General features: G+C 52.0%; 12 protein-coding genes across 12 annotated transcripts; 7 read left to right on the top strand and 5 right to left on the bottom strand.

The window, feature by feature from the left end:
* Nucleotides 1–275: 275 nt before the first annotated feature.
* Nucleotides 276–1,526, bottom strand: NIT2_1 (carbon-nitrogen hydrolase family protein). The gene is made up of 4 exons (XM_046082068.1): nucleotides 1,409–1,526; nucleotides 1,260–1,352; nucleotides 925–1,208; nucleotides 276–865 (listed from the first exon to the last, which is right to left on the bottom strand). The coding sequence occupies exons 1-4, from the start codon at nucleotides 1,418–1,420 to the stop codon at nucleotides 367–369; spliced, it is 888 nt and encodes a 295-aa protein (XP_045938025.1). The 5' UTR covers nucleotides 1,421–1,526; the 3' UTR covers nucleotides 276–366.
* A 183-nt stretch (nucleotides 1,527–1,709) lies between these two features.
* On the top strand, nucleotides 1,710–4,865 carry DIS3 (exosome catalytic subunit DIS3; the record flags this gene model as incomplete). Its single annotated transcript, XM_046082067.1, has 2 exons — nucleotides 1,710–1,905; nucleotides 1,963–4,865. The coding sequence occupies 2 exons, from the start codon at nucleotides 1,710–1,712 to the stop codon at nucleotides 4,863–4,865; spliced, it is 3,099 nt and encodes a 1,032-aa protein (XP_045938024.1).
* A 257-nt stretch (nucleotides 4,866–5,122) lies between these two features.
* On the bottom strand, nucleotides 5,123–6,166 carry LDX57_000419 (uncharacterized protein; the record flags this gene model as incomplete). The annotated part of the gene is made up of 1 exon (XM_046082066.1): nucleotides 5,123–6,166. One exon carries the CDS (start codon nucleotides 6,164–6,166, stop codon nucleotides 5,123–5,125), a length of 1,044 nt encoding a protein of 347 aa, XP_045938023.1.
* Nucleotides 6,167–7,811: 1,645 nt separating this feature from the next.
* LDX57_000418 (LIM domain protein) lies at nucleotides 7,812–10,378 on the top strand (the record flags this gene model as incomplete). Its single annotated transcript, XM_046082065.1, has 3 exons — nucleotides 7,812–7,905; nucleotides 8,010–9,997; nucleotides 10,058–10,378. 3 exons carry the CDS (start codon nucleotides 7,812–7,814, stop codon nucleotides 10,376–10,378), a joined length of 2,403 nt encoding a protein of 800 aa, XP_045938022.1.
* On the bottom strand, nucleotides 9,975–12,194 carry trm8 (tRNA (guanine46-N7)-methyltransferase). The gene is made up of 3 exons (XM_046082064.1): nucleotides 11,881–12,194; nucleotides 11,591–11,778; nucleotides 9,975–11,487 (listed from the first exon to the last, which is right to left on the bottom strand). The coding sequence occupies exons 1-3, from the start codon at nucleotides 12,066–12,068 to the stop codon at nucleotides 10,799–10,801; spliced, it is 1,065 nt and encodes a 354-aa protein (XP_045938021.1). The 5' UTR covers nucleotides 12,069–12,194; the 3' UTR covers nucleotides 9,975–10,798.
* Nucleotides 12,195–13,146: 952 nt separating this feature from the next.
* Nucleotides 13,147–14,645, top strand: LDX57_000416 (uncharacterized protein). The gene has a single exon (XM_046082063.1). It carries the CDS (start codon nucleotides 13,161–13,163, stop codon nucleotides 14,325–14,327), a length of 1,167 nt encoding a protein of 388 aa, XP_045938020.1. The 5' UTR covers nucleotides 13,147–13,160; the 3' UTR covers nucleotides 14,328–14,645.
* Nucleotides 14,646–15,282: 637 nt separating this feature from the next.
* LDX57_000415 (uncharacterized protein) lies at nucleotides 15,283–15,891 on the top strand (the record flags this gene model as incomplete). Its single annotated transcript, XM_046082062.1, has 1 exon — nucleotides 15,283–15,891. The coding sequence occupies one exon, from the start codon at nucleotides 15,283–15,285 to the stop codon at nucleotides 15,889–15,891; it is 609 nt and encodes a 202-aa protein (XP_045938019.1).
* Nucleotides 15,892–15,894: 3 nt separating this feature from the next.
* Nucleotides 15,895–16,257, top strand: LDX57_000414 (uncharacterized protein; the record flags this gene model as incomplete). Its single annotated transcript, XM_046082061.1, has 1 exon — nucleotides 15,895–16,257. One exon carries the CDS (start codon nucleotides 15,895–15,897, stop codon nucleotides 16,255–16,257), a length of 363 nt encoding a protein of 120 aa, XP_045938018.1.
* Nucleotides 16,258–16,676: 419 nt separating this feature from the next.
* Nucleotides 16,677–17,415, top strand: LDX57_000413 (ESCRT-II subunit protein VPS25; the record flags this gene model as incomplete). Its single annotated transcript, XM_046082060.1, has 3 exons — nucleotides 16,677–17,090; nucleotides 17,174–17,249; nucleotides 17,303–17,415. The coding sequence occupies 3 exons, from the start codon at nucleotides 16,677–16,679 to the stop codon at nucleotides 17,413–17,415; spliced, it is 603 nt and encodes a 200-aa protein (XP_045938017.1).
* Nucleotides 17,416–17,613: 198 nt separating this feature from the next.
* Nucleotides 17,614–20,370, bottom strand: ESC4 (BRCT domain-containing protein; the record flags this gene model as incomplete). The annotated part of the gene is made up of 4 exons (XM_046082059.1): nucleotides 17,614–18,264; nucleotides 18,323–19,718; nucleotides 19,775–20,211; nucleotides 20,281–20,370. 4 exons carry the CDS (start codon nucleotides 20,368–20,370, stop codon nucleotides 17,614–17,616), a joined length of 2,574 nt encoding a protein of 857 aa, XP_045938016.1.
* A 732-nt stretch (nucleotides 20,371–21,102) lies between these two features.
* LDX57_000411 (putative toxin biosynthesis protein) lies at nucleotides 21,103–22,665 on the top strand (the record flags this gene model as incomplete). Its single annotated transcript, XM_046082058.1, has 4 exons — nucleotides 21,103–21,312; nucleotides 21,381–21,519; nucleotides 21,588–21,696; nucleotides 21,777–22,665. 4 exons carry the CDS (start codon nucleotides 21,103–21,105, stop codon nucleotides 22,663–22,665), a joined length of 1,347 nt encoding a protein of 448 aa, XP_045938015.1.
* A 344-nt stretch (nucleotides 22,666–23,009) lies between these two features.
* YDC1_2 (ceramidase) lies at nucleotides 23,010–23,782 on the bottom strand (the record flags this gene model as incomplete). Its single annotated transcript, XM_046082057.1, has 2 exons — nucleotides 23,010–23,193; nucleotides 23,271–23,782. 2 exons carry the CDS (start codon nucleotides 23,780–23,782, stop codon nucleotides 23,010–23,012), a joined length of 696 nt encoding a protein of 231 aa, XP_045938014.1.
* Nucleotides 23,783–23,818: the final 36 nt, after the last annotated feature.

Genomic DNA, 23,818 nt, shown 5'->3' with positions numbered 1-23,818 from the left:
TGATCGGACTTGGACGAAAAATTGCGAAAGGATTGTACTGTACCAGCAGATGCGATTTGCCGGTTCGGCTCTAGACAGGCCTTTATATTTGAATTACTCGTTCTTTTCCTCTTTCTTTTTCCATTCGGTTTTCTCATTTCATGTACTATGTCGACGTATATCCTGGATTTCTTTTCTATGTTCAAGTCTAGAATACTTCAGAAACGATGAAATCAAATGCTTGTACCTATAGTTACTATTCAACTGGATTGTCTAAGTAATCGGTTGACACTCATGCGTGTGATAAAGCTGTCGAGGATTCCGTTATATCATAGACTTGATGTTAAATGTACAATCGCGTTTGACATAGACTTGTGCGAACAGTTCCTAAATTTCCGGGTAGACGTCTGTCCTCCTGAGTAGCGGCATTTCTCGTCTGACTTTGTCTAAAAGGTCAAAATCAATGTGCGCCACTGCAATCTGTGGCTCTTCATACTCATCCCCGAGTTGAGCCACAATTTCACCCCAAGGGTTTACAATCAGAGAATGACCGTAGCTTCGTCTTTTCTCGTTGTGGGGACCAGCTTGAGCTGCTGCTATCACATAGGATTGAGTCTCAATGGCTCTAGCTCTCAACAATGTCTCCCAGTGCGCACGCCCTGTTGGGACAGTGAATGCTGAAGGATAAGTGATGATCTGAGCATTTTGCCGTTTCAGGGCAAGGCTAATCTCAGGGAAGCGTAACTGCAAGGAAACAAATTGAATCAGTCTTCTGTCGGCGTTATGGGAATACCCTCTACGACTTACGTCAAAACATATGGACAAACCAACACGTCCAACAGGTGTTTCGAAAGGAGGCACTATTTCCATGCCCTTTTCGACACTCCTTCATAGACAGTTAACGTTATCACGAGACCCACGCCATAGTTTGAAGGAAACACTCACGAGCTTTCCTTGAGCATTGGTCCATCCTTGATGTCTACATCAAATAGATGAATCTTCTGGTAACGTTGGGAAATGACACCCTTTTCATCGATCCAGACCAGGGTATTCTTTACTCGGCCGCCTGGAGCCGGCTCATGGATGCCAACGTTGATATGCAGCTTCGCCTTCCGGGCTTCCTCTTGTAGTCCCAACACAAATTCACTGCCCTGTGCGGAACGAGCAAGTGAAACGGTCTCTGCAGCGGAGGAGCCGATGTAGTCTGCTGCTTCAGGAAGAAATAGCGCCTATTCAGTAATGAGTAGTTCATCCGTAGCAATGAAGTTAGAAGGGAATACTTTAGCACCAGCTGCAACTGCTTTGCGCACCAATATTTGACATTGGGCCAGATTAGCAGTCATACTCGCAGTCGAGCATAGCTGCCCCACGGCCTGTTCAGCATGGATTAGTAACCCATAAAACTGGCCTTTAGATAATATTTCCTTACTGCGAGGACCATTCTTGCGAGTGATTTATAGAGGAATGAGACGAAGTGAATTTATGTTGCTACAAGATCAATATAAAGTCCTTAAGATAGTTGGAGATGCTTCCATCATTCACTCATGCGATGGCGATTACCGGTACGTCGATCGGCAGACTTACCCGATTGGGACGGGCATCTCGAATGCGACTCGGCTGGCGGAACCCGTTTGAAAAGAACGTCACCGTCTGCAATAATCAGCCGCGACGCTATTTCTTTGTCCAGCGAAATTTCAACCTGACAGCAAGTCGGGCTGATTCGAGTCAAGATGAAGAGTCTTCGAAGAGATTTGTCTTCGGACCCGCATGCCGCAAATGTCACCAGCAAAGTCTTCGTCCGGTCCACGAAAAGTGGAAAGGTGCAAAAGATCGTTCGTGAGCTCTATCTGAGACAGGATATCCCGTGCTCATCGAAGCTGTGCTCGACATGTCCGCATGTCGCGCCGACTGATGCAAATGGAAATAGTAAGGAAATCCGGTGTTCGAGATATTTCCGGACAGTGGTGGCTAATGCGAAACCAGTTACGCCTTTTGTTCTTTCAGATCAACCCGCCGGTACCAGCGCCTTCCCCCGAGGTCACTACCTTGTTCCCGATACGAATGCGCTTTTGAACGGAATGGACCTCTTTGAACACACCGGAGCCTTCTACGATGTGATCGTTCTCCAAACCGTGCTCGAGGAGCTGAAGAACCAGTCTCTACCCCTCTACAACCGCTTGCTTTCTTTGATCAAAACCGACGAGAAGCGCTTTTACCTCTTCTTCAACGAGTTTCGACTGGAGACACACGTTCGCAGGGATCAGAATGAATCGATAAATGATCGCAACGATCGAGCGGTGCGGGCTGTAGCAAAGTGGTACACAGAACATCTGCAGAGCACACTCAGAAAAGGAAAGAAAGAGAAGGGTATCCCCGTCATTGTGGTGATTACGGATGATAAAGACAGCTTGAGAAAGGCGAAGGAAGAGGGTGTGACAGCTCTGTCGCTGCCAGATTACGTTGCTGGCTTGGAGGACTCCGACAGGTTGCTCGATATGATCAACGAGTCTAGGGAAGCTCGGGAAGCGAAGGGTGCGCGTGGAGAACTTTTCTATCCGGAGTACTATACCATGTCGAAGCTTATGACGGGGATTCGGGCTGGAACGTTACATCAAGGCGTCTTCAATGTTTCGCCATACAACTATCTAGAAGGCTCCGTCAACGTCGCAGCATTCGATAAGCCTCTCCTGATCCTGGGCCGGGATAACAGCAACCGAGCCATCTCCGGAGATGTCGTTGTGATTGAAGTGCTCCCGCAAGACCAATGGAAGTCTCCCTCGACCAAGCTTGTCGATGAAGAGGCAGTGACCAAGAACGACAATCCCGATGCTGGGGATAACGAAGCGGTGGTTACTGAAAAGGAGCGGAAGGCTTTGCAGGAAGAGGTCAAGAAAGCCCACGGAAAGAACTCGGAGGGCAAGCCTCAGCCGACAGCCAAGGTTGTTGGTGTTATGAAGCGAAACTGGCGACAGTACGTTGGGCACGTCGACTCGGGCTCTACAGGAACCCAGGCAAGCTCTGGACGACGACAGCAAAATGTGTTCGTTTTGCCCATGGATAAGAAGGTTCCGAAAATCAGGGTTCGCACCAGGCAGGCCGGAGATCTTCTTGGACAGCGGATCCTTGTCACAATCGATGCCTGGGACCGGGACTCTAGATACCCGACAGGTCACTTTATTCGGTCTTTGGGAGAGTTGGAGACTAAGGGGGCAGAAACGGAGGCTCTTCTTCTAGAGTATGATGTTCAATATAAACCATTCCCTAAGGCCGTTCTGGACTGTCTCCCGGCTGAAGGACACGATTGGAGAGTTCCAGCGAGCAAGGAGGACGTCGGTTGGACAGGACGAAAGGACCTGAGGGATCTCCTCATTTGCAGTATCGATCCCCCGGGCTGTCAAGATATTGATGATGCGCTCCATGCGCGGCCGCTGCCTAATGGCAACTTTGAAGTCGGTGTTCACATTGCGGATGTGTCGCACTTTGTCAAGCCGAACAACGCAATGGATCTCGAGGCGAGCCTACGTGGAACGACAGTGTATTTGGTCGACAAGCGTATCGACATGCTTCCGCACTTGCTGGGCACAGATCTTTGCTCTCTCAAGCCCTACGTGGAACGTTATGCCTTCTCCGTCCTGTGGGAAATGACTCCTAACGCCGAGGTTGTTTCCGCTGACTTCACGAAGTCTGTTATTCGATCTCGTGAAGCATTCAGTTATGAGCAGGCCCAAAAACGCATTGACGATTCTTCGCAGAAGGACGAATTGACAGAGAGCATGCGCACTCTGCTGCGTTTCTCCAAGATTCTCCGCCAGAAGCGAATGGATGCAGGAGCGCTTAACCTTGCTTCACCGGAAGTTCGAATCGAGGCTGACAACGATGAGGTTGGAGATCCGCTTACTGATGTCAAGACCAAAGCCATGCTGGAGACAAACAGTCTTGTGGAGGAGTTCATGCTTCACGCCAACATCACCGTTGCAGCCAAAATCTACGACTGTTTCTCTCAAACCGCCTTACTACGACGACACGCCACCCCTCCGCCGCAGAATTTCGAAGATCTCACCAACCAGCTTACCAAGAAACGGGATATGAGACTCGACGTCTCCAGTTCCCGGGCTCTTGCTGACTCGCTCGACAGCTGTGTTGATGAGAAAAACCCCTTCTTCAACACCCTGGTTCGTATTCTTGCCACTCGGTGCATGACATCTGCAGAGTATTTCTGCGCTGGCGCCCATGCTGAGTCAGAGTTCCGCCACTACGGACTGGCGTCACCCATCTACACCCACTTTACCTCACCGATTCGACGATACGCCGATTTGCTGGTTCACCGACAATTGGCATCTGCCATTGGTTACGACGGCGAAGATGGCCGCGCGTCTGTCGAGGGTGTCATGACTCGTAACCGTTTGGAGGATATTTGCCGCAACATCAACTACCGGCATCGCAATGCCCAATTTGCCGGTCGAGCCAGTATCGAATATTACGTTGGACAAGCCCTCAAGGCCCGTGGCGAGAAGGTGGCCGTGGACGGCGTGGACGCGGGTATCGATGAGGAAGGATACGTCATGCGTGTGTTCGAGAACGGAGTGGTGGTGTTTGTACCGCGCTTCGGCATCGAAGGTGTTGTCCGCCTGGAGGACTTCGTGCTGCCTGGCGACTCGACCGTACGATCAGTCGAGCAGCGACGAGAACTGGTGGTGCGCCGTGAGAGTGACTTCGACAACGAGGAATACACGCTGCATGTTTCGGATAAGGGACAGTCCGATAAGAGTCGGGGTATGACGGTTGAGCTTTTCCAGCGAGTCCAAGTCAACGTTAGCTCTGTGAAGGAAGAAAGTGGCCGGGGAGCTGGAAAGAGAAGAGTACGTGTTTTGGTGCTGGGAAGCTAATTAAAAAAAAAAAAAGAAAGAAAGAAAAAGGAAAGATAAAAGTGTATTTACTATAATGATACTTGGATGTGCATTGTACACGGAATTTATGGCGTTGAGTGGTATAACATAGCCTTCTTTATGTACAGCTGCTTGGTGATTTAATCCTCGAGACATGCACCTGCTGATTCTTTTGGTTACATATCTAGGGTTGGGTCTTGATTATATCAGTATTTGTGCCGTTCTAGAACCAATGACCTTTAGCAAAAACGTCGCTCTCATACTTTTTTCAAAGTCACCATCCCACGCACTAAAACGGGCAGAGACCAAGGCTGCAGCAGTGCTGGTTGTGGACCGGACTGGACAGGCGGTGCCACCGAAGGGTCCCGTTTCTCCTCGACACCACGGCGGCTTCCTTCCATGACAGAGTCATGTGCAGCCATGGCCGCCGATGACTTCTCCTGCTGAGCTCGAATCAAATCCCCAACTTTCCAACCTCTCACGACCCATAGACACATTGCAGCGCCGATGTACATGAAGCCCGTGAATATCTGTACCCTTAGATACACGGAATCTTTGGAGTTGTTATCTCTCAAGAGGAGAGCGATAGCCTCGGAGACTGTAGTCGGCGCGACCAGGATGATCCAGTTAATACTGAGCCCGCTGGGCAGGTCTCTCAGGCCCATGATCTCGGCAAGGACTGGCGTAACAGTAGCCCAGTATGTGCCTGCGACTGTGCCAACAAGAACGGCGAAAAAGCAGACAACGCCCATACTCCGTGCAAAGATCCAGATCACGAGACAGAACAGGCCACAGAGAAATGTTAGGAGCGTGGCGATATTGATCCGTCCAAGTTTATCGCTGAACATACCCACGAAGGGTCGACCGAGACCTTGGCCTAGGTTAAGCAGGGCGCTGACGATGCTGCCCTGATGGGAGGACAGGCCGACGGAGAGGGCGAAATTGGCCAGGCTGAATAGGATTGCGACATATCCCAGCATGCTGAGAATCCCCCAGCCGAGGAATAGTATGAACTCGGGGCGTTTCAGCAATGGTAGATGAAAGGCCCGGTAGCGGCTGCCAACATCCTTGTTACGGTCCCTGAGCAAATTGGCTCCGATCAGGTTGACCACGCAGGCGATGATTCCTAGGATCCGGAACGCCCAGCTTAGACCCAATCTAGGGATCATGGCGCCTACCGCGAGGGAATAAATCAACCCTCCTAGGCCGGACCCGGCTGCGTTGATGCCCATGGCGAGACTTCGTCGCCGAAGGAACCACTGGGGGGTAATCCCCACGCTACCAACAAACAGGAAGCCCATTCCCCATCCGAAACAGACCCCTTGGCTCAAGAAGATATGCCACCGCTGAGTGGCAAAGGATGACCCGATTAGGGAAATGGTCTCAAAAAAGACACCCAAATTGAGCACCAGCCGGGTTCCAAAGACATGGATGAGATACGTTGCCAACGGCGCAACCAAAAGAGCACAAGAGATACTCAGACCGCCAGTAAATGCATAGGCCAAGGCCGAGGTGTTGGGGAATACGTCGTGTGAGAGGTAGTGGGAGAGGAATACACCATAACTCTATAGCTTCCCTCGATTAGCTGAGAGCTCAACTAGCGGTGGGTTTGATATCACTGACGCTGTTGATCCCCCATGTGTGAGCATTGATCCAGAACACGCACGCAACACAGACCCAACCGTAACCACCATCGGGTACGACGTCTTGCTGGTATTTGGTCTCGAGACTTTTAGCATCCGCATTTCGTTGTACTTCTACTGGAGGCGAGATGGCCGGGCCCGGATCTTTGGGCGAGTCTTTGGCAGCAGGGTCGCCTCGATCAATGTCCCGCGAATGGATGATATCGATAGGAGTATTGTCTGCCATTTGTGACGGATGATGACCCCAACTGTAGCCCAATCCACTGGAGCTAAGACAATACTCTAACAACAGGCAATTTTACCCTTATAATCGCATGTTCAGTCACACTGGAAACCTGGAGTTGACAAACCATTCCTGAGTAAGAGAGAAGGAAGGGAAGAGATATTAATCATCTCGAATGAATTGTAACTAATGTGTCATAGATTGAATAGGAGATAGTCCATCCATCACTTCCTGGCCAACTAGCGAGGCCTTGGCCGCAGGAGGTCGGCCAAATGGCCGACCTGGTCAGGTTCCAATAAGTATCATCATTGGACTGCCTCGCCGGGTGGAGAGGATTAGGGCGAAACCATGGATGAGGATAAGCGGTTATGGTGCCGATTGAGCCGGTGGGGGGAAGTTGGGGCATTGGAGACAATCCAGGGGAAGTGAAGACTCCAGAAGACTTCCCTGTCTCGTCGTGCTGTCTGTGGAACGTGCGAAGATGGCACCGTCTGGCGCATGAAGCAATGACAATGATGTCTTTGCAATCTCTTCATGGCAACAAGGCAGACATCCATCAGGCAGTCAGGCAATCCAGCCGTCAGGCATCTAATTTCAGGCATTAAAGAAAGCCGAGGAAGTATCCGGATCGGGACTAGCGGGTACCCTGGATGACTCAGCACCCCCGCGTTGCCTCGCGACGGCGTCAGTCCCAAAACGGGGGTGTTTGCTGAGTTTGCAGTGCTTTGTTGTTGTCCCCCTCGAATTGGTCATAGCTCCTTCCCTCGTTATCGTCGAGAGGTCCACGATGCAGTCATCGACTTGCCTGACTGCCACTAACAGGTTTAAGCATACCGCCGGCCCTTCTGATGTTTAATTAAACCCATCCCAGCAGATCGGTCTGAAAGATCTCCTTAGCCCGCTCCATCCTGGTTTCATATCCCCCAGCCACCGTCTACAACCTTATTGGCTCAGATGTTCTTATCATTATTATATTAGACTGACTTCACAGCTCTGTTCCTGACGACCGCCAACTCACCCGCATTCAATTCTCCTTGAGGGACCTGGGACCGAAGGCACATCAATTGGCTGCCGTTAACGATGCACCGATCCTACCTCCCTCATGCAAAGGCCAAAGATGGCCAGCGGAAGGTTTCCCCTTCTGGGCCGTCGTACATGTCGAATGACCAGATCGGTGAGTCTACATTGCTGGCTGAGTCATGGCATTTATCCCCCTTTCAAATAGCGGTGTGATGTATAAGGATCTAACAGATGGGTCGTGCGTCCTTCTCCATATAGCAAATTACTTGAAAGATCTACGGACAAACCGTCCAGCACGCCCGAGCGGATCCAGACCTCTTCCTACGAAAACACCCAGTTCGGGTTCTCGTGACGATTTACCCCCACGGGCTGCGTCGGCCATGTCAACGTACAGTAATTCTGCAAGGTCGCCTACCAAACCGGCGGCCGACGTTGATCCACCCCGAGCCACCAGTTCTCTATCAAACCATCGCCCGTTCTCTCCTCGAGGCTCTCTGTATGGCTCGCCAGGACGTTCCGTGCAGGAACCAAGGACCATTCCCGTTCGTCAGAATATTTCCCCGACTAGAGTGCATTCCCGGTTTAGTCCCCCTTCGCCCGGGATGTATCGTGAGAGCAACCAACGTCGTTTTGAGAGAGAGCAGGCGAGGTCGCTGCGGAATGCGCTGGAGGAAATGAATGTCCACGAAGAAGAGGATGAAGAAACTCGGATCCAAAGGGCGGCACAAGATGAGGCCACGGAACTTGTGTGGATGCATCAGAATCCGGGCATGGCCTCAAAGAACCCATATGCTCCTTATCGGAATCCTGACGTTGACCGTTTTCGAGGCTCGCCATCGAAAATTAACCCCCCTGCCCAACCTTCAGGACCCTCGAGCCCCCGGCGGAATGGCCTGTTCCGCTCATCAGTGTCTGAGACTCCTTCAGCTAGTGCAGGTTCGAAGGGATTGAGTGGCAGTCCCACACGCGACACGCAACAAGAAAGGACAGGCTCAGACGAAACTACCAGCCCTAGAAAATATGGCTCGCTACGAAAGAGTCTTAGAGTTAACTTTTCAATGCCTCGTGAACAGCAAAGCCCTTCAAAATCGCGAGATGGTGCTTGCGGGCTAGGTCTTACAAATGTCGCCAGCGACTCGAATCGTGGTATCTTTAGAAACCCCAATGATCACATATACGAGGAACCTACCGGCTCCCCTCCCAAAGAAGGGGACGAGCGCCCTGATTTCTCGAGATCTGATTCATCTGCTCTGAGGTCAAAACCACGCAATGCACTTCCTCGTGGTTCGCGGCCGCTTCCAGGACGATTGGGTAGCATTCCATTTGTTGACAAGCTGTCTCGTTTTGAACTCCACAAGCACCCTCCAACCCAATCGCGCAATGCCGAATACAAGACCAATGACCCGACACCCAAATCGAAACCCGAAGAAGAAGTCTTTGAGGAACCCAGTCCTGCGACGAAAGATGGTCTGGAGATTCGCAGCGACGATATCAGGGCGGCAACTAGTAAGAAGCTCAAAGATCGCAGTAGCAAACTCCCCATGCCGACAGCCGTCAGTGACCGCACCGGCCGGCCGATTGTGAGTTTTGAACCAGCCTGGAAACCGACCGAGGCGCAGTCGCCCCCTAAGCCGGAACCCGCCGCTCCCACGCGCCCCGTGGTACCTGCTGCGCCCACGATAGAAGTGTCGGAGCCGCCCGCAATTCCGGTCATCAACGTACCGGATGAGAGGGAGCCTACCATTTCCGAAATGGGCGGTGGTTCAGCTCAGGCCGCCTCCAATCAGCCGCGTGCTCGCCCAAGTCCACCAAAGAGCGGTCAAAGCTCCAGTTCGTCACCAAGGAAGCCCGCTCGTGCACTGCAGGATCGGTGGCTCTCAGCATATACCCGTTCTGGAGTCCCAACGGCAAAATGTGAATCATGCTCGCTTCCGATTGCAGGGAGAATTGTAACAGCTGCTGGAACACGATTTCATCCGGAATGCTTTGTATGCTTCCATTGCCAGACGGCCCTTGAATGTGTTGCGTTCTACCAGGAGCCCGAGGCCAAGCGGTACGAAAGATTGGCTGACGCGTCAGCGTATGATGAAGAGGCGCGCACGTTGAGATTCTACTGCCATCTTGATTTCCATGAAATCTTCAGCCCTCGCTGTAAGAGCTGCAAAACCCCTATTGAAGGGGAGGTTGTCGTAGCATGTGGAGCAGAATGGCACGTCGGTCATTTCTTCTGCGCCGAATGTGGTGATGTGCTTTACTCCCTGGCCCCTGTGAACTCCACCAATATGGTTGCTAATCAATGTGTACAGCCTTTTGACCAAGACACCCCGTTTGTAGAGAAAGATGGTTTTGCCTGGTGTTTACAATGCCATTCGCGCCGTACTGCTCCTCGGTGTCTTGGCTGCAAGAAACCAGTCCTCGACGATGTTGTCATCACAGCAGTCGGTGGGCAGTGGCATGACGAGTGTTTCAACTGCCATGAATGTGGTAGCGGACTGGGCACTGATGGAAGATACTTCGTCCGCGAAGGCGAACCCAAACGAACTGCCAAAGGTCGTATCATCGGCGGCCCTGTCCAACTAGCCGTTTGTGAGCGATGTGAAGGCATCCGATTGAAGGCCACTCCTTAGCCTCGGGATTTGCATAAGGAATTATGACCCCATATGACAGATATGATTATGTTCTTGGGCGATCAGGTCTCTTTATTTCGTATGCATTTTGGCACGTTCCTCTATCATTTCCTTCTTTCATTTGGTTCTTTTTTCTTGCATCTTTTGCCTTGCATATTTTTGGCATTCCTGCACCTTCGAAATCTCTGGGGCATATCTCGATATAATTTGCATATGCGGCAAGCGGGAGTTGTACATTTCGTTAGTTTTAGACGCAGCATATACATTACAATGCACATCTTTTGGGTTTATCTGCATGATGTGTCTATTATTCCCAGTCGGTTGATTCCCCACATTTCTTGCACGATGCAGATATCATACATCTATTGGATATTACGTCTAACTGTTTTATTTCCAAGTTTTGATGGAAGAGCAACCCATCTAAGCCGGCCACTCGGGGTCCTCCTTCCTCCTGAATACAGCAACATACTTATTGCCCTTGTTCCGGGTCACTTTCTTGCTCTCCTCCGTCTCCTCACTCATGACCCTGACACAGGGGTCATTTTGCAATTCCTCCTCCGACACCCGCTCAAACAACTCCTTCACTCCCCCCTCTTGTTCGTCCTCGTCCACAACCTCCTCGTCTCGGAAATGCCGCAACACCCAGTGATGATACTCCTCCACATCGGTAATCGTGTACAGCAGTCCACCGGGCCGCAGCGCATACGCATACTCGGCATTGAGCGTCTCGGAAATAATACGCGCCTTGTGCTTGCGGGCCTTGAAGTGCGGATCGGGGAAACAGATGAAGATCTTAGAGAGCTGGTGGCGGCCGAAAAAGTTGGGGAAAAATTTCATCGTGTTGCTGCGCAGCGCGGAGATGTTCTGGTACCCGCCGGCCACGGGTCCCGCGCGCTCAGTTTCAGTCGTAACTGTCGGCGTAGAGGGGTCCGTCGGGGCATCGTCGGTGGTGGGTTCTGTAGGCGTAGCGGTGGATTGGTCGGCCGTCGGCGTGGGCGTGGGAGTCGCATTGTTCGAGGCCGATCTCTGTTGTAATTGCAGTTGTTGGGAGCGCAGGGCGTTTACGCGATTGGTGACGTATTCGAGGACTTGGGTGCGGATTTCCATGCCTAAAAAAGTAGAGATTGTGTTAATCAGTATACCGCATTGTCGCATAAGAACCCCAATTTCGGTCTAAAAGAGGAACGTAGGGAAAGACAGGTCCCAACTCACCAACCATCAACGTATCCGGCAACACTGGCGCCAGACCAACCAGTAACCCACCGAATCCACACCCAATATCCACCACCTCGACATCCTTCACGAGTTTGCGCGCTCCGCTGAGATTCGTCTGCATGGGGTCCGGATTCACGAAAGCAGGGAAATGCGTCGACCAGTCCATATGCGCGGGACTCAGCGGACTGGATTGACAGACCGTCAGAACAAAACAGAACCGAACCGGACATTTCTCTCCACGGAAAGCATGAACTCGAGCGACAGAAGCGAAGGGAGACACAACATACTACTTCAATTGATGATCAGAAAACGGGTTTGCGTGCGCCCGCTGGCGGAAGAATTTCTTCTGCGGCAACTTGGTGGCCGCCGCTGCGTCCTCCGCTGAGGCGTTGCGATACTGGTCGCGACCCTGGCGCTTTTGACCGCCGCGCTGGGAGAGTTCGCATTTCTGGCGCTTGGCGGGGGGAGTGGACATATTGTTGTCTTATTTTTTGCTTGTGTCTGTCTCTATTTGGTTGTTTGGTGGGGTTGGGAAGGACAAATTGCGGAGAGAGCAAGAGAGAAAGAGAGCCAGACGCAAATCGGAGGGCGGAAAATTTCTTGTTCTCGGGACCGGCAGGCAATCTTTCTCCACTACTCCACCATTCCTATCGCTATCACTACTGATAACTGATAAATGATAACTACAGTGTTTGACGGCATATTCCACTCCTAAACAGCATCTGCCATTTTTTGCGTTGGATACTGTATAGTTGACAACGGGTCTCTTTTCCTTGTGCTTTTCCCCCTCTATGCCTACTATTATGATCCCAAACGACAGACGCAAGCAGAGCAACATGCAGCGATCGTTTGCCTTGACCAACCTTTCTCCGAATGGGAGAATCCTCTGCAAGCTCAGCTTACCATAGGCTGGTCTTTGTTATGCTGGAACCGGATGTTTGAGTTATCCAGAGGCTCGCTTTGTGAAAAATAACCGGAGAGCACCGCGATTGCTCATTTCTGTTTCTTTATGTATGCACGATGCGCCCTGCTCAAAGGAGCAAACAGTTGGCTATAGGCCTGGTTGTCTCCCTTCAGGGCCTTTTTCGTGAATTGTCAGCTTTGTATAGCAAGCAGATAAATCACCCCGCAAAGATCAAGACCAAGTCCAGGACTTAAAGAGATGTCCATCTTGCAACCGCCAGCTTTCTGGGACAATCTCCAGACAATCTACCTGTCCAGCGGCGCATTGAGAGAGGCAGCAAGACGATACTACCAGCCACCGTTACCGAAGTATGAGAGAACCCTCATCCCCTTCTGAATTATGCTCTCTGATTTGGACAAGACTAATCATTCTTCAGAGAATCATTTCTTGATATTAGTCGGTCAGCTACCGAGATCCTCGCAAGTTATACGCCGCGGGATTTGCAAAGGCTTAGGCGCTTTTCGAGACGAGGAGGACCTGACTTTTCGGAAATTAGATTTGTAAGTTCCCTGGCCATTTGAGCAACCCCCGACGAACCCGAGATCAATAACTGATGGTCTGCTTTGGTGTTAGTGTTCTTTTCCAGAAGCGTACATCCCCACCATGGAACCCCCAGAATCCCAGGGACGACCGGACGCAACCGCGAGAATGACAACTTACGATCCCAACTTCATGAGACATATGGAGGCAAACCATATTTATCCGCCTGATCACATACATCCAGATGGCCGAGAGGTGGAGGAGCCAGCGAATATGAGCGCCATTGTCGAAATGTTGGCAAAAGATAGGCCTTCATCCCCACAGGTCACCAAGGAAGAGTTCCGGGAATTCGTCAGAGGATGGAGAAACATTTCGAGTGGAAAAGGTAGCAACGACTTGAGAAAATACTTCACGCAGGTGCTGGAACTGGGGGGCAGCGAAGACTCAAAGTGCGAAGTCGGCTTTGTATTCAAAGACTTAGCACCCATGGCCGATTCCACAGGTGACGTGAACCCGTATCGTGTCGCCGGCGCACAGCCTGAATCACTTGACACCGGCATCCGCGGCAAGCTGAACAAACACATCCGCCCCTCAAATCAGCACGAGTTAATTGCCCCGAACTTCTTTTTGGAGCTCAAGGCAGCGGACGGTACTAGCGAAATGACCCTCAAGGGCCGGGTATGTTATGAGGGCGCTATCGGCGCTCGAGCGATGCAGACTCTCCGGACTTACGAGCAAGAAAAGGAGCAGCCCGTTTTCGACCACAATGCGTATACAATCTCGGTAACACTTCATGATGGAGTACTAAACCTGTACACGCACCATGTCACCGATGGCGAACCTCGGAGGTATACGACGATCAGAGTTGCTGAGTACCCTATGCGATTCGGCCAGGAGCACTTTCAAAAAGGCATCACAGCCTATAGAAACGCGCGAGACTGGGCAAAAAAACAGCGTGACGAACTCATTGCGGCGGCAAATTCTCGAGAACGAGAGGGGTCCCGTCAACAGGCAGCTGGGTCACATGTTACTCCCCAATACGACGCGACCCCGAACGAATTGGAGGAGAAGACGCAGGAGCTGGATCAAGGGGAAGCTGGAACAGATGCAACTCCCGAAGAAGATCTCGCGGCCCCGGACGAATTGAAAAACGGGGAGAAGACGCAGCCGTCAACTACCACGGCTCCCGCATCTGAGCCCGCGCGTTCGCAAGGAAATGTTTCTGGCCGCAAGAGGAGGTCCGACGCTGGCAGTGAGGCGGATAGAAACAAGAAGGCACGAAGCATATAAGTAGGATCATTCGGTCTGTAACACGGAAGATCCATGCGGTGGAGTATGTGGGAATTGTGCTCAGGTGATACGTTGGGGTCTGTCCTGATTTTGTGTGTACATCACGCTAGTTAGTGGAATTGTTGATTCTTGTGTCTTGATCGACTCTGGGGACTTCTTTGAGAATGTCAACCTTTCACCGTATACGTAGGTATATCTCTTCGTGTCGACACCATTCCTTTAGCTACTTCACCAAAGAAGTCAAGATGTTGTGTCAAGCAACGATAACTAGCCTGGTTGTAAAAGCCCAACCCACTGCTACGCCCAACAGAAGAGTGTTAGAAAGTCCTCCTTTCTCTCACTTCCACTTTCTGACGGAAGAGACCTTTCCAAGGCCCATACCGCAGAAAACAGTGGTATTGGAACGATCGAGTCATTAGGTTGATTTGTGCTTTGTGTTGATGCTACTCTCTTAGTTCTATGCTTGTGTCACCAGAATCTGTCTGTTCGGTTCATCAAAAAAACCTTCGAAACAATCTTTCTTTCTTGTTCCTTACAACCTCTTCTTCAGTTACTCTATTTCACATATTTCCTATATGGAATCCTTCAAGCATCAGCGTCTACGACGGAATCGCCACTCTTGCCATCCCTCCTCGTCGTTCTGGGATAAACTCACCAAGCTGTGGTTGACCAAGAGCGCGTTAAGGGAAGTCAACCGACGAAATAAACCTCTAGATTTACACGAGGGTTTCTTTTCTAGACCTTATATCTTTGCTCCTGATTTCTTGCGCAACTGTTCTGCTACTTGTTTACAAGAGATTAGAGAACTTTCCCGCTGTGGAGGACTAGATCTATCGGATATCAGAAACGTAAGACTTTTACTATTCATCCTCCTTCAGCACCTACTTCCAAGCAGATATATACTAACTGGTCTTGCGTCTAGTATCCCGCACCAGCCTACTTTCATCAATACTCAATGGATCCTACCAATTCCAGATCGAAGTGCTCGACTCAAACACAGTCTACGCCAGAAACCGGGAGCACGACTGTTTATGACCTACATTTCGAGCAGCATGTTACCGACCATGGTATTTTCCTACCGTCATATAAATACCCAGATGATACAAAACCAACCAAGCCGGACAACTCTGCAGACATCCACAGGAGATTACGAGTTCCTCGACCTTCACTAGCATTATCACAAGGCCCTCTGGAAAAAGAGTACGAAGAATTCAGAGAGCTTAACGACAATGCTGCGCGTGAGCAGCTAGTTGTCAAGGACATATTGCCTGTTCTTGAGGGCAAGCGCAAGGCCTGTTTCCACACTGACGGTGGGCACCCATTTAACAACCTTGCTCCTTTGACCGACGGCACGCTAGCTAATGCTAAGCCTGATTTCTACCACGGCGCATCCCCAGACCAGCTAAAGCCTGGAATTCGGAAACAGTTGGACAGCCAGATCATGCCCTCAACTCAGAGCAGCAGACCAGTGGCACCGAACTTTTTTGTTGAAGCAAAAGGTCACGCGGGGTCTGTTCCTGGGGCTAAGCGCCAGGCCTGTTATGACGGCGCTCTGGGGGCTTGAGCTATGCATGCTCTGCAGCAATATGGGCACGAGGGTAGCAGCAATCAGCCAACTCATTACGACAATAATGCCTATACCTTGACATCTACGTTTCATGCTGGAATTCTAGGGTTATACGCGACTCACCCTACAAGGTCTACGAATAACGATAACCCAGACCGTCATACTGATTATGTGATGACACAAATTGGGCAATGGGCATTACATGGTGACCCAGAGACCTATCAGCGGGGTCTGATAGCCTATCGAAATGCCCGAGACCTGACCAGAGAACTCAGGGACGGCTTTATCGGGCAAGCAAATGAGCGATACGCGGCTGGTCAAGATGATGACTGTCATTTGACTGGATCTGAGGAAAGTAATTAGTCGCCAAGGCTCAACATATGCTGCTTAAAACAGTTTCATGGTTGCTGAGCTGACTTGTTTGGTTATCAACTTATCATGCAATTGGGTAGATTAGATGTAACAGACCAATGCTTTAGCGAATAAAACAACATTGTGACATGGTATTCCCACATATTACCCTCTTCCTTTTTGTTTTTATTTTTTACTAAACTAGTCTTCCTTGCGTTTATCTACAAGAGACATGCTTGACTGGGAATGAGAAGACGTAAGATAAGAATATTTAAAGCACAGCTGCTCATAGAACCTTTATCTCCAGGCCGCGCGACTCCAACGCGCCTAGAACGCAAAGGGGAATGGTCTTGGCGCTCGTAGTAACTAGTATTGACCCCCCGCAACACCTCCCTCCCCTCTCTCCCACCCCCATTTTCATCAAACCAACCATGACATCCACTTCGACAACAGACCCCTTCCCCTTCCCTCCTACCTACAACTTCCCCCCCTTCTTCACCCCCCAACCAAACCGCAGCACGCGATCCGCGCAGCTCCAGAAATGGTCCGCCCTCATCCAAGCCTGGTGTCGACACCACCGGACCTTCCGACTCTCGCTCATCGACGCCGTTGAATCCCCGTTATTTCACAACGCGACGCTCCGGAAACGTGTCGCGCTCGGCGATGCTCGCGATATTATCGATTGGATGGCCACTTCGTCCTCTTCGTCCGGCGGCGGCGGCGGTGGTGCGGACGAGGACGGAGGCGGGGGGAAACGGGCGGAATGGGTCGATGCGAATCATAAAACCATTGCGTGGATTTGGTGGCGGAGGCCGGAGGAGTGGGCGGGGTTGGTGGCTGATTGGGTATTTATTTCCCTGGTTTTCTCAATTCCCCTTGCTTCACGACTTGTGTATTTTGAGGTGGTACTGACGGTGATGTTGGTTAGGTTGAGAATACAGGCCAGAAGAATGTTGTGCTCACCGTGTATGAGCTGTTAGAGGGGGAGGCGACTGTTTCGCAAGGTATATCTATATCCGTTTTATCTACCGAGATGGCTCAAGACTAACTGGCTTAGAATGGCATGGCATGGACCAGGAAGTCATGCTTCGTTCTCTCAATGTCCTGGTCAAACGCGGCAAGGCTCAAGTCTTCGGCAGCGAAGGCCAGGAAGGTGTCAAGTTCTTTTAAAACGCGGGCGTTACATTCGTGAATCTCGCATGGCCGTTGTATGATCAACGCTATGAATGGCTATGGAGACAGAAAAGAAGTATGGCAATATACACAACAAAAGTGCCCTCGAAACAGGCAGGTCAATTCCGAAATAAAGGCCATCGACCCAAATCGATCCCCAGAACCCCACCAACACCAAAGCTCCAATTCATGGCTTTATTCCTCGAACTTGTCAGCCATCTCTTCAGTCAACTCATATGCGTCCGCGGGGTGCAGGGTCTGGGACATGGCGATGTCCAGAAGCCAGTCCACACGCACAATTCGCGGCGTCTTGTGCACGCTTTGGGCCAACTGTCGGAAGCGAGGCCACAGTTTGCGATGATCAGCGGCCACGCTGCTGAGAAGGTATATTTCTTTCCGACTGGGATCTTCTTCCTCTGCCGAGCTGGCCTCGTCGCTTTCTTCTCGTTGAGACTGGTACGAGACACGTCCGCGGAAGAGTGAACAATCTCCTCCATTAGCATCAGCGATGGATTTGAAGGCATCGAAGCCGCCACGAATGGACTCCACACAGTGGATCTTGTACCCCTGCAGAAGCCGGTTCTTGTTGTTCTTAGCGTTAGCCTTTGCTTCTTCCAACGAGAATCCGAACCGCTTCTCCGCAGCTTCATCCTTCAGAGGGAATTCCTCCGGGTCCACAAGCTCGTTCTTCTTGAGACATGCTGTGATGAACTCGACATTCACGATGACGGGCCCGTACGCAAGCGCGTTGACGAACTTGGGCGTCCGCAGAATAGACGGAGCGGCGAGATGGGAACATTTCCGGGCGTCCTGGACGACCATGATGCCGAGGTCCCGAAGTTGTCGCTATTTGCAATTAGCGTTTGAACCCGTAATAGTGAAAGCCTATGGCAACTGTACAAACCTTGTCTGCGTCCTCTTTCTTCAGATTTCCCACCCATTTCTGATACCCAGTAATCAACAGATGCATGGTAATAGGCGGCTTGGCCTTCTTCTGTCGTTTGGCCTCTGCTGTTTCGTCTTCATCGTGGTCGTCCTCGGCCTCCAACGATCTTCGCTTTTTGCTGTTGTTCAACACCACGCGGTCCTCGTCTGTCACTCGACGGCCTCCGTAGATGACGCCCCCGACGCGCTTCCTCTCCTTTTCATACAAGGCCAAATCCGGGGCGTAGTCATGAAGACGGGCAGTGGCGGCATCCTTTGACTTTCGACTGCTCGTTGACGACGGGGTTTCATTCTCCTTGCCTTCAGACGTGAGCCGCATCCGTGCCGGCGTCTGCAACTTTTTACTGTCCGAGTTCTTTCGCGACTTCGCCGACGCGCGTGGCGTGGTGGTGGACCGGGCCTCTGACATTTCGCTGTCCTGCTCCGATGCTTTCTCCGACAGGGGTTGTTTGGCTGCTGCGGTAGCAGTGGTGTTCTGGTTTTTCACTTGCATGGGTCGAGGCGCAGATGGTTCCGTTGAGTCTTCCGAAGGGTAGAAGATGGTTTCCAGCACCTGTTTGTCCAGTCGCGTTTGTCCGACTACTTCGCCGAGGTTGGTCCTGCGGGGGAAGTGATTGTAGCGGTTGTCCGAGACGGGTAGTAGTTTCCATTTTGCGTAGCATTCTTCGAGCCAGAGGTGGTTGACGACCTGAAGACCCCACTCCCTCGCTGCGCTACATTTTTCACTGTTCCCGTGCGCCGTTACTAGGTGAGTGTTATCCTGCTTCAGCGTCTTGGTGCATTCGGCGCCGGTTGCTGCGATGAGGTTCTCCAGGTAGGCTCGGGCTTCTCCGACGTAGTTCGACAGACTGATTTTGAACCCTTTGAATCCCGGGATGCCGGTTCGCGAGACTGGGTAGTGTAGGAGTCGCCGGAGGGGCGATGTCCAGGTGTTGTAGGTCATCAGATGGTACAACCAGGACAGGTTCCCAACGTCCTTGCCCAACCGAGACGCCATCCGATAGGCCACGCCTTCTCTGTAGCGACAGATCAAGAGGTCTGCTTCCGAGACATCAGAAGTCATGGTGCCTCCGCCCTGCTTGATGATCTCGCCAATCGACTCTATCAAATGCGGACCAATTCCAAGATCTGTAGACAGCATCACCTGCTTCCCTTCAAACACATCAAGTTTCGGTCGAACATTGGGAGACATCACGTTCGGGAGAGTAGTCGGCTCCGGCGTCGACGCACCGACGATATCGCGATTTTCGACAGATCGGATCGGCGCGTCGGGACCTGCACGTAGGATTTCCGGGTCGGGGAGCGTATACGGGCGTTCGTCAATTCGTCTTCCGAGTTTTAGGCAGTCGTCGAACCTAGAAATGACATGTTAGAGCACCAATATAGTGACCGATCAGGCTGCGAAACGTACCAGTGAGGCAGAACGATTCTGGCATGTAACTTCTTGGTAATCGCGATGCGAGCCTTGTCGGAATCCACAGTCAAGTCCACCAGGTGGGTGACCATATGCGTCATGCGAGGACTATACAGCCCACCTTTCGCTAGCACGCCACCCACGATGGCATCCTTATCGCCCTCCGGGATGTCCCCGCAGGTGACGACCACGTCGTTCAGAAACAGACGAGGATCGGGACTGTATTGCCGGGGGTTGGCCAATTTTCGCTTCGAGAGACAGGCCTGCAGCCACTGCGGTTTTACGACGGGGATCAGGGAGTCATTGGCGGTGTCGAAGGCCGGGAAGTCGATAGTGGAGGACACGAGGTGGGTGAATTCCTCTAGCGGGGGGAAAGTGGCTGGTTGTTCGTAGATGACTGATTCGCCGCCGTTTTCTTCAAGCAGTGATGCATACTATCCGTCCAGAGAGGTCAGTATCTAAGAGACTTGGGATGATGGCAAGTCGACGAGAATATCGCATACCTGGTGTGCAGCATCAAGAGACAGGTCTTTGGAGCAGACGATGCAAACGCGGCACTGGTCGAAGAGCTGGAACTCCTCGTGGCCCGCCATGGTGGAGGCAATATCTGGTGGTATGTTGTCTGTTGATATGGGAGGCAGAAAAAGAGGGTCACGACTGGCGAGAGGACAAGAGGGAGGCGAAGTTGGAGTTGACTGAATGATTTGCGATGCGACGCGCCGGCGCGTCGGCGAGACACCAGGTCACGTGCGTCCTTCGCCACGGCGATGCATCACATTCGACCCATCAGTTTCCGGCGTAGTGTCGGCCATTACGGAGTAACAATCTTGCAAATGAGTCCTGTCAGCGGAATTCCCGCTGCAAGTGATAGATTTATTTCTATACTCCGTACAGTATACATACATGCATGGTTTCATGGGCTATCCAGAGACCGGTATGTCAATCCACTTTATCTGCCGAGAAACATTAACTAGCATATCTTCTGTCATGTATTAGTGCTACTGTGCTAGTACTGTAACGAGAGAATCCTCTTTTTCCCCACGAAAATTGAACACACTAGTTATGCTAATTACGGAGTACATCAAGTCATCAAACTCATAGCAAGGCATCGGCAGCGCATGTCGGCCATTTTCCCGCCAGCGCGAGACCTCGGCTCGTCGCAGATCGCCGGCAAACCCACTCCGCGAACCACTGGGGACCTTCTTTCTTCTTAAACTATTTGAACACAACCATGCCAGGATGACGAGATAGTGACTTCGATACTATCATCTAAATTGCTCTAAACATCTATCTATCTCTCTGCCCATATAATTATACAAGGCGATATGTCCGCGCCGACGGCCTCCTCCGGGCCCTTTCGTATTGTCGACCATGTCGTGCCCTGCCAGCATATCCGGGAATATCCCGCGGCCACAGCCAACGAACAGGAAGACGAGCTGCAGATGGCCGTGAAACAGTATATCCCTCTGGACAATCAGAATCCTCAGCCGGGAGACGTGACGATTCTAGCGGCGCATGCAAACGGTTTCCCCAAGGTACGATTCGGCAACCCGCGCTGCGCCTAGTCGCCGGCGTCGCACATGGCTGATCGCAAGGGCCCCAGGAACTCTACGAACCGCTATGGGAGGAAATCCACGCTCGCTCGAAGGCAAACGGGTTCCGGATCCGAAGTATCTGGATGGCCGATGTGGCGCATCAAGGACAGAGCAGTGTGATCAATGAGGACCTCCTAGGGAACGACCGTACGTTACCTTCCCCGGGGAGATGGAGATGGCACTGTATCCGAGACTGATTCGCTTCATGATAACAGCTAGCTGGTTCGATCATCCCAGAGACCTGCTCCATCTGGTCAATGTCAAACGCAAAGAAATGCCGCGGCCTATCGTCGGAATCGGCCATAGCATGGGCGGCGCTCATCTGTCAGTGCTTTCCCCTATTATCCCAATCCCTTAGGACAAACTCATACTCTTCGAACGCTTCTCTGATACGTCCATGTCAGCGCGCGCGTGTGCCTCATGCACCCCCGTCTCATTCACACCCTCGTGCTCCTCGACCCCGTCATCCAACGACAAACGACGCAGCTCGATCCCCTCGAAATCGCGCACCAGAAACTCGTCATCACCAAAACCACCCAGTTATCCACCTACCGTCGAGACCGCTGGCCTTCTCGCAAAGCCGCCGCCGAAAGCTTCCAGCGCAACCCCTTCTACCAAGCATGGGACCCCCGCGTCCTGGAACGCTGGATCCAATCCGGCCTCCGCGAGCTCCCAACAGCCATCTACCCCGACGAATCTACTGACGCAACCAGCGGCAACGACCGACCCGTCACGCTCACCACCCCCCTCCACCAAGAAGTCTTCACCTTCTCACGTCCCAACTACGACGGTCCTCCCGGTAAAGACGTCCCCGTGAACCGCGTCACGCATCCGGACCTCAACCCAGACCATTTCGGCTCGTTCCCATTCTACCGACCGGAGCCGTCGCGCGTGTTCTCGGAGCTGCCGCACCTGCGACCCAGCGTGCTGTATATCTTCGGCGGGAAGTCGGATATGTGTTTACCGGACATGATGGCCGATAAGATGACGCATACGGGCACGGGGCTGGGCGGCAGCGGCGGCGCGCCCGTCGGCCGTGTCCGGGACGTATATCTTGAGAAGTATGGACACCTGCTGGCCCAGGAAGCGCCGAGCGAGTGTGGGGAGGCGGCGAGCCAGTGGTTGGGTAAGGAGATGCAGCGGTGGCGGGAGGAGGAGCAGGCGTTCCGTGCGCAGTGGAGTCGGAAGTCGAAGGTTGAGAAACAGACCATTGATGCGCGTTGGAAAGAGCACGTGCCGGCGCCGGTGCGGCGGAAGAAGCCGGCTGGTGAGGCTTCGAAATCGAAGTTGTAAGAGCTCCTGTGGAGGGGCTTGGGACAGTTGGATGGGCCGGTCTGTTCCGGCACTGATAGATTGATGCACTTGAAATACGCGGAGGTATATACACTGACCCACCTGGACGCCATCTGCATTGATTACTCTATACACTATACAATACCTATAAATGCATCTCATCTTTCGTTTCTTTTCTATAAGAATAGAATCTAGTCAACCAGAACCGCCGTCTATAGATGAGTTGGCAGAATCATGAAGTCAACCATAACTTGCCAACGGCCTGAGGCTCCAGGCCCCAAAACTCTCAAGCCAGTACAAAATGAGGAAAACAAGGACAGGGGTATATTCTTGAGAAACCAAAATCAGTTAGACTTCTTGACCGCGCCATTCTCGGTCTGTCCCTTCGGACTGACCCGGATGATTTCAGGGAAATTCCAGAAATGAGGCCACCAGAGGTAGAACTCTTCCTGTCGCTCGTTAAGGCAATGGCGCAGCCAAATTCCCCAGACGATATATAGATACGCCCCGATGCCGGTCATGACATGCCTAAAAAGAAAGCACGTAAATTAGCGTATATCCCAACAAGTGTTCCTCCATTTGAAAAAGGGAAAGGTAGAACTTACCACCATCCATGACCCTCCAAGAAAACACCCCACGGAAGACCCACAACCCGGCGCCATCCGCGGATCTCCGTACAGAAGTGGTTGTCCAGATTCCAGATGAAGAAGCCGCCCAGAAACAAGCTAAGCCCGTAGACCACCATAAACCACATGGTCTTCAGGATTTTCGTGTCCCGCACGTTCTCGTAATGCTGGTGTTCCTTGGTCGGTACGGGGAGACCCTGTCGTTCGCGCGCCAGTCGGTCCTCCTCGGTGGAATGCCGCCACTTCGGGCGCAGCGTCACCTCCATGGTATACATGCTGCGCAGAACTACCACGGTCGTCAGCAGGGCGTAGGCATTCTGATGGAACACCGGGTCCTGGAGGTAGTGGTAGTAGAGGGTGATGAAGACGGCCAGCGAGGCCAGAGAAATGGCCAGAGCGATGCGAATCGGGGTCGGTCGCCGGTAGGAGAAGGAGGCGTAGCACATCAAGCAAGTGGTGTAGATCATGGACAGCTCATCGACCAGCTGCATGGGATCTGTAGGAAACGGATATGATAGGTCAGCGAT

This window comes from Aspergillus melleus, assembly GCF_016097325.1.
Source record: "Aspergillus melleus strain CBS 546.65 chromosome Unknown contig1, whole genome shotgun sequence".
Lineage (NCBI taxonomy): Eukaryota > Fungi > Ascomycota > Eurotiomycetes > Eurotiales > Aspergillaceae > Aspergillus > Aspergillus melleus.
The sequence above is the reverse complement of the archived record's forward strand: the minus strand, read 5'-3'. Positions and strand labels throughout refer to the sequence as shown.